The sequence below is a fragment of the Acanthisitta chloris genome, unplaced genomic scaffold (genome assembly GCF_000695815.1).
Source record: "Acanthisitta chloris isolate BGI_N310 unplaced genomic scaffold, ASM69581v1 scaffold18028, whole genome shotgun sequence".
Lineage (NCBI taxonomy): Eukaryota > Metazoa > Chordata > Aves > Passeriformes > Acanthisittidae > Acanthisitta > Acanthisitta chloris.
The window spans coordinates 23146-30916 of NW_008688836.1; the positions used below are offsets into that span (position 1 = coordinate 23146).

At 53.2% G+C, this 7771-nt stretch overlaps 2 protein-coding genes across 2 annotated transcripts; one reads left to right on the forward strand and one right to left on the reverse strand.

The window, feature by feature from the left end:
* Window positions 1–2519: 2519 nt before the first annotated feature.
* LOC103808416 (gastric intrinsic factor-like) lies at window positions 2520–4509 on the forward strand. The gene is made up of 9 exons (XM_009081198.1): window positions 2520–2568; window positions 2685–2867; window positions 3000–3143; window positions 3221–3364; window positions 3444–3619; window positions 3701–3917; window positions 4025–4178; window positions 4253–4371; window positions 4448–4509. The coding sequence occupies exons 1-9, from the start codon at window positions 2520–2522 to the stop codon at window positions 4507–4509; spliced, it is 1248 nt and encodes a 415-aa protein (XP_009079446.1).
* A 1363-nt stretch (window positions 4510–5872) lies between these two features.
* On the reverse strand, window positions 5873–7240 carry FEN1 (flap structure-specific endonuclease 1). Its single transcript, XM_009081194.1, has one exon. It carries the CDS (start codon window positions 7210–7212, stop codon window positions 6055–6057), a length of 1158 nt encoding a protein of 385 aa, XP_009079442.1. The 5' UTR covers window positions 7213–7240; the 3' UTR covers window positions 5873–6054.
* Window positions 7241–7771: the final 531 nt, after the last annotated feature.

Below are 7771 nucleotides of genomic sequence, written 5' to 3' on the forward strand. Positions count from 1 at the left end.
TTTGGGTGGGGATGTCCATGCCATGTGTAAATTATGAAAACAACAACAAGCTGCTGCCAGGGCACTTGGACTTTGTGTCTTCTCTGGGGGTGAGTAAAAACAGGGGAGGGGAGGGAGTCTGGGGGGGTGATAGTGTCACTAGGGACACCCCAATGTCACTGGGAGAGTGATGATGTGGTGGGGGAGCAGGTGAGTGGGAGGAGAGGGAGGTCGTGCAAGGTCCCCTGAAAAATGGGAGGTTACAGCCCTAAAATGCCTGAATTAGAATCCATTTGAAAATATGTGTGTTAAAATATTTAAAGCTGTAGGGGAGGGAGTCTGGGGGGGTGATAGTGTCACTAGGGACACCCCAATGTCACTGGGAGAGTGATGATGTGGTGGGGGAGCAGGTGAGTGGGAGGAGAGGGAGGTCGTGCAAGGTCCCCTGAAAAATGGGAGGTTACAGCCCTAAAATGCCTGAATTAGAATCCATTTGAAAATATGTGTGTTAAAATATTTAAAGCTGTAAAGATTCTCATTTTTATATGCAGTGGAAAACAATATTAATTTATATAAAAATTGATTTCAAAATAGAACCTGATGTAAATAGGCTCAGAATAGAATCTACTGTATTATATACAGCATTTTAGACTATAAGAAATTCTGACTGTGCATCTAGAGGGTTTGAAAATACTGATATGGGTTTGTAAATATGAATGAAATAATAAAGGGCTTGAAAAATATAAGAAAAGACGATCCCTGCGAAGGAACTAGAGAGAGCTGTGTGTGTGCAGCATTCCTCTCTCCTCTCCTGCAGCCCCTGGAAATGGATTTGAGCTGTCAACAACATTGTGCCAGGCCACTAACAGATCCAAAATGGTTCAGCGAAGCAAATCCTTCTGTCAGACTTCCTCCAGCAGAATCCCCACAATGAAACATACCTGTGCACTGAGGAATCTCAGGTACTCAGGTCTGTCCCACTGTGGGAGAAAGGATTAACACGGGGAGACAGTTGCAACTTGCAGCACAGAGGGTTGCACAGTGACTCTTCCCTACCCCAGGAAAATGATTTCCAGGAGAATCTTTGCCTGGCATAGAGGTGGCACTGCCTGGGCTGGAGTTCCCCAGGGCTTCTGCTTGCCATTTTGGAAAATAGGGTTATATTGCCCTCTGCCCCACGACCTTTTGACCCCAGTCATGACCCCTGACCTGGACCTGTGATCTCTGATGACCCCAGCCCCCATGACCTCTCATGACCTCAGGTCATGACCCCATGACCTGTGCTGACCCCAGCCCCCTGCCCCTGTGACAGATCCATGGCCAGGATTTCTTAGTCTAACACCCTACTAGAGTAGACACAGGACCCCAACAGCCAAAGCACCTGGGACCTGAGTCCGGACAATGATCCCAAGGACATGGCATCAGTGCCTGATGGAACCGGGAGCAGATTCCAGGCCACGAACCCAGTGGCCAGAGGACCTGGGAGATGACCATAGATGGAAAAGACCCTGGGGTTTTGGCCCTGACTGCTGGAGGACCCCAGATCCAAGTCTAGGCCATGATCCCAGGCTCGTGGGTCTGATGGCCAGTGGACACAGAAACCAAGTCTGGACCACATTCCCTCCTGGCTCCTTGTCACCTCCTTGCTAGCAGAGCATGGGACATGGATTGTCCATGGAATATTGCAGAGTTCTAGAAGAGAGCAAGCCCTGCTCAACAACAACCAAACCATCTGTTTGTGATTCACAGCACTCCCACCCTGAATCCAAACCCAGCACTGTGCCAGTTACAGGGAAGAAAATGGATCCTATACCAGTGAAAACCAGTACAGCAGCCAGCACACCCTGTGCCTGCTCACCTCCCAGCTGGACACCTTCTCCAGAAGGATGCTGTGAGGGACAGGGTTAAAACTCCTACTAAAATCCACAAAAACCAGAAGGACAGGATTAAAACTCCTACTAAAATCCACAAAAAAAACATCCACTGCCTTCCCATGGCCTGTGAGCCAGGTGACCTATGGCAGTGGGATAATGAACCAGTTAGACAGGAATTTCCCTCCTTTGTTGCACACCGCCCATGCCTAGCCGTGACATTGTCCTTGAATCACTTCCCAGTTGTGCCCAGTGTCCCCATTTTTCCCAGAATTGAGTTTAGATTAAAGGGGCTGGAGTTTCATAGAAAGTCCAAGTCCTTCCCGTAAAGGTGGACAGCAACCAGCCAGCACAGACCTCCTTGGGCTTCCAGGACCTTGAGTAGATGTCTGAGGGGATTCCAGCTGCACAGCCTCATGGATATTGAACCGGTTGATTTTCCAAATGGAAAATCACTGTTGCTCCTGCCCTGTTGGACACCCTTAGGCACACAGATAAGCTGGTGGATATTGGCAGTGCTGGGGTGGCTGTGGGAGGGCAGGTAACTGGAGAAGGACACTGGGAACAGATAAAAGCAGAGAGGATGCCCAGAGAGAACAATTCCCACAGGATTCTGCCACCCTGAGTGGATCAGCTTGCTTGAAGAGGATGATTGCTGTGGCTTTGGGCATGGGGGTCCTGCTGGCCCTGCTGGGCTGCACGGCCACGGAGAGCTGTGGTGAGTGTCAGCCACCCATGGAGACCCCAGAGAGAGAGAGAGCATAGATGGAACATGGGATCTGTGGTGACCTCCTGTCCCCAGTGCCAGCACAGTGCCCACTCCTCTCCTTCCAGTGGCCTCGCAGGACAAGGTGACCCAGTTGCTTCAGCGCATGGAGGGATCTGTCAACTACAGCGAGCCACCGAACCCCAGCATCCTGCTGGCCATGAACCTGGCAGGGGGGAACACCGAAGGGTTCACCTACAAGTGGCTGCTCCAGGAGATCAAGGAGGAGGCAGTGAGGAAAGCCCAGAAAGGTAGGGAAGTAAGGGGAGGGGAGGGCACCTGGTCCTGGGGGAGTCCACTGGCTCTTGAGGAGCCCTGGATGGGCACTGGGGTGCCACATCCCAAGCCCATTACATGCCCTGGCTGTCCTCTTGTCCCCACAGACATGACCTCGGGACAGGTGGCTCTATATGTCCTCGCTCTCCTCTCCTCCTGTGAGGACCCCAGGCAGGTCCAGGCCCAGGGGCAGACCCTCGACCTGATCAGTGTCCTGCAGCAGAAAACAGATGAGGAGATAGCTAAACTGGGTATGCTGGGAGCAGAGCGACATAGTGGGGTGTCACCCTCCCTGTACCTTGTCATCTTGCCACTCCTTGTTTTTCAGAGGACCAGGGTGTCCCCAAAACCACCCTGTTCAGCGTCAGCCTGGACATCCTGGCCTTGTGCCTGGCCAAGGCATCTGACTACCAAAACCCTTCAGTGATCCTGGCCAAGCAGGTGCTAAGACCTGAGAGCCACATCTTCGTGGGTAAGGGATCCCTCTGCTCCCACATCCTCACTCCTGGGGATCTACCCCAGGGGTTGGCACTGATGCCAGGATCCCACAGACACCCGTGCCGTGGCGGTGCTGGCCTTGGCGTGTGCCTATGACTATGTGGACGCCCAGGACGAGCAGAATCTGCTCCAGATGGCACTGGAGGCAGTGACCAACAGCTTCCTGGATGAGCAGGAGGCAGAGAATGGCATGATTGGGAATATCTACAGCATGGGGCTGGCCCTGCAGGTATGGGGGAGGCCAGTGTGGCCTAACAGCCACTTGGTCCCATTCCCAGATTTGTCATGCCACCTCCCACCTCCTCCACAGGCGCTGGAGGCCACAAGGAAGTTTTACGCCCCACGGGAGTGGAATTGTACCCAGGCCTTCGCCGTGGTGTCCAGACATGATTACCAGCAGCCCATGGCCATTGCCCAGGTGCTGCCAGCCCTCGTGGGCAGGTCCTACCTGGATGCAGCTGGTCTGGACTGCAGTGCATCCCCAGGCCCACAGGTGACCCTGGCCCAAACACCAGGGGTTCACACAGGTATGCTGATCCCACCTGGAGCCCCCCAGACCCAGTGGGGATGATGTTCCTGCCTGGTGTGCCGTGGGGTGTTGCAGGTGCCCACCCTGCCCTTCTGCCCCCTCCAGACTTCCCCCCAGCTCCCATCACAGTGACGTACACAATCACCAACAAGCTCCAGGGAAAACACTTCAAACACTCCACCTCAGTGACAGTCCCAGATGGCTCCATACTGCTCCGGGTGCTGGAGGTGGCAGCAGCAGAGAAACCCCAAACCTTCAGGTGAGAGCCAGAGGGGCTGGGGGTGGGATTTGGTACCCCCCACCCAGACCTGAGCCCACTCTCCTCTCTGGCAGCTTCGAGACTGAGAAGACATCCTGGGGCCCCATGGTGGTCTCTATCCATGGACTGGCTGGCAGCACAGAGGACAGGACATACTGGCAGTTCCTCAGCGCCGGGAATGCCCTGGATGAAGGTTGGGGGCCTGAGGTGGGTGGGGGCTGTCCTGGGGGTCCCCATGTCCCAGCCTCACACCTGTCCCTCTGCTGCAGGGGTTGGCACCTACAAGCCACATGCTGGAGAGCACATCCAGGCCAACTTCACCACCTACTGATGGGCACAGGGAGCCACCATGGAGCAATAAAGTGCCATTACAGCATGTCCCTGTGTGTGTGTGTCCCTGGGAGGGGAGGACAGAGCTGGACCCCTTTTCCTTCTTCAGTTCACTAGTACAACTTCTCTCCTTCCCTTCACCACATCACACACAAACACAGCCTCACCCAAACTCTGGAGAGCCATTCCCCCTCAATACACCAACAAAACCTTTCCCAGTGGCCACTGGGATGTTCCTCTGGCCACATTCCTGTACTGGAAGAAGTTTAGAAATGGGTACTGACCCCCCCAAGCTAACCATGGAGCTCATGAACCTTGCCTTGCTCAGGAAGGTTTTATTAATCTCATTAATCAATGGGGAAGGGGAAAACTTCCTTGGAACTATTTCATCCTTTCTGTCCCATTCCTTGGGTACTCTTGGCAACATAGTAACATAAGAATATTTCTGAATTTGGAAAGGAAATAGTTCATGGAATTTGAGCAGATAAAAGGTCTGACCCTCTATGACCACAAGGTGAGCAGCAGCTATCCTTCACAGTCCTTTAAGAAAATGGAGGATCATCAGGAATCAGGATTATTTTAGCAATATTCATGGATTAAACATATTAATTTCCCTGCAAGCAAGTCCAGCTGCTTATTTTCTACCTCGGCAGAGAGCAAACCCATGGATCTTCCATATCTACAAAGCATCTAAAGAGCTTAAAACTGGAATTTTCCATGTTCAAGCCTGTTGGCTGTTATGGATTTCCCTCTAAAACTGCAATTTTTGTTTAAAACCAAAGTCTAAGTCACCTCTCCTGGGAAAGAAACACTGTTTAAACTTTATTCTGAAAGCAAACCCCAGCACATGGTTCTGACAAACAAAAAACCTACGGAAAACACAGAATAAAATCAGAAATGAAAAAGGTTTAATGTGTAATTCCCAGCCTGGCACCTGTCAGTGTGTACAACACAGAAAGATGCCTCTGGAATTCAAGAAGTAAGGAGGCTGTTGTTCTAGCCTTATGGATATTTGCATCTTTAAGCATTTTGAAGCCAAATTAAGGCTGGGAGAGCTGCAGTCTGGGCTCATCTTTCCTTGGATTATGCACTAAGAGTGGCCCAGGATACTGCTGGAATTGGGATTATAACAGGATTTTAAATGACTGCAGTAAAGGGAAGGAAAAAACCTTACTAAGGAAAAACCTTAATAAATTCCTATGAAAGGGCAAATTTACTTCATTACTTGAAGCCTTCCCAATTCCAGCTTGCCTTCCACTCCTACCTTCCCAGTTCTGCTGCATCTACCTGTTTTGGGATGGGCAGGATCAGGCTGAAATCTCTATAATTTGTCCCTAGTTTCCTCTGCAGCTGTTCAACTTTAGAATCCTTAAATCTGGGAGTGTTTGTGCCCAGAAGCTGGTTCAGCTCTCCTCACTCCTGACCTCATCTATCCCTTCCCAGCACTAATGCACAGCACAGACATGAAACTGTTAGTTATTAGCCTAAAATTCCTCCCTGAGCCCCAAAGAATCCATTCTCAGAGGTCTGGGGTCACCCAGTCTGGTTATTTCCCCGTTTTAGCCTTTGTGCCATTGGCCTTGGCGGTGGAGTTGGTCTTGGCTTTTTTCTTGGCCGATCCCTTGGGCTCCGGCTCCTTGCGCTTGGCCGAGGTGATGGATCCTGTGACCTTGAAGAAGTCATCGAGCCGTCCCTGAGTGCTTCCCTGCCGGCTCTTGCTCAGCCTCTTGGCGCCGTTCCGGATCCGCTCCTCATTGAACTGCTTCTCCCCACACATGAACTGCACCAGCTGCTCCTCATCTGGTTCACTCCACTTCAGCTCCACGGCATCAGCATCGACCACATCAGGCTCCAGGAAGAGCCTCTGAGCCTCCCTGTGCAGCCAGTTCTCAGGCAGGGGGTATTTCTTGGTGTCGATCTGCTGCACGATGTTCTCGATGGACTTGTGCTCCCGGATCAGCTCCACGGCGCGCTTGGGCCCGATGCCACGGATGCTGGCACAGTAGTCACAGCCCAGCAGGATACACAGATCCACAAACTGCTCCCAGGTCAACTGAAGGTCCTGCAGGATGCGGTTCAGGTGGAACTCCTGGATGGGCAGCTTCTTGGTCTCGCTGGCGGTGAGGTGCCGCATCAGCACGGGGCTGCCGAAGGTGAGGCAATCCATGTCCTCCGTGGCAGCGGCATACACCTTCCCAGCCTTCACCAGGGCGGCACAGCTGGCCTCGGCCTCCCCGGGCGCCTCCACGTAGGGAATGCCCATCAGAGTCAGCAGCTTCTTGCACTCCTGGGTGTGCTGCTGCGTCACCTTGACCAGCCTCTTGCTGTACTTCTCGATGTTCTCCTCCTCTCCGGCCTCCTGCGCTTCCTGCAGGTGTTTCTCCGCCTCGGCGCGGCGCTCCGTGCGCTTGGCCAGCTCCCCAGACTTCAGCTGCGGTGGCTTCCCGTCGAACACGTACACAGGCTTGATGCCGTTCTCCACCATGCGGATGGTGCGGTAGAACATGCCCATGAGGTGGCTGGTGGTCTCCCCCTCCTCGTTCTGCAGCACGTCAGCTCCCTGCCGCACCGCGATCAGGAACTGGTAGATGCTCATGGAGGCATCGATGGCCACTTTCCGGCCAAAGTAGGCCTTGATGTCGTTCTCCCGGATGGCTCCGGGAGCCACGTCGGCAATGAGCTTGGCCAGGCCATGGATTCCCATCCTAGGGAAGGGAGAGGGGGATGTTGGGAGCAGGCTCTGCACGCAGGCGGTGCTAGGGGGATGTTGGATCACCCAACGTGGGGCTAAGGCTGCTTCCCCTGCAAACCTCTGTGGCCTCTGCTGGCTGTTGTTATCTCGATTCCAGCCTCAGCCCTTATCCCAATTCCAGCCTGAGCTGCCATGCCATCCCCAGCCTCAGCCCTTATCCCAATTCCAGCCCAGCCTTATCCTCCACATCACTTATCCATCCCCCTGCCTTGGCCCATCTTTACTCCTTTCCCTCCCTCAGCCCAATCCCCCACCCCAAAATTCTTACTGCCTCCTAACAACAGCCCCAAACCCTCACACAATTACATCCCCACTGGCTGCTGTGACCTCTCCTAGCTGCACAGCCTTATCCTCCACATCACTTATCCATCCCCCTGCCTTGGCCCATCTTTACTCCTTTCCCTCCCTCAGCCCAATCCCCCACCCCAAAATTCTTACTGCCTCCTAACAACAGCCCCAAACCCTCACACAATTACATCCCCACTGGCTGCTGTGACCTCTCCTAGCTGCA

Bases quoted from the DNA above. Each gene is read 5' to 3' on its own strand.
- LOC103808416 (XM_009081198.1), top strand. From the start codon at position 2,520: ATGGGGGTCCTGCTGGCCCTGCTGGGCTGCACGGCCACGGAGAGCTGT. The intron at 2,569-2,684 runs GTGAGTGTCAGC...CTCTCCTTCCAG, and splicing joins CACGGCCACGGAGAGCTGTG to TGGCCTCGCAGGACAAGGTG. The intron at 3,144-3,220 runs GTATGCTGGGAG...CTTGTTTTTCAG, and splicing joins TGAGGAGATAGCTAAACTGG to AGGACCAGGGTGTCCCCAAA.
- FEN1 (XM_009081194.1), bottom strand. From the start codon at position 7,212: ATGGGAATCCATGGCCTGGCCAAGCTCATTGCCGACGTGGCTCCCGGA.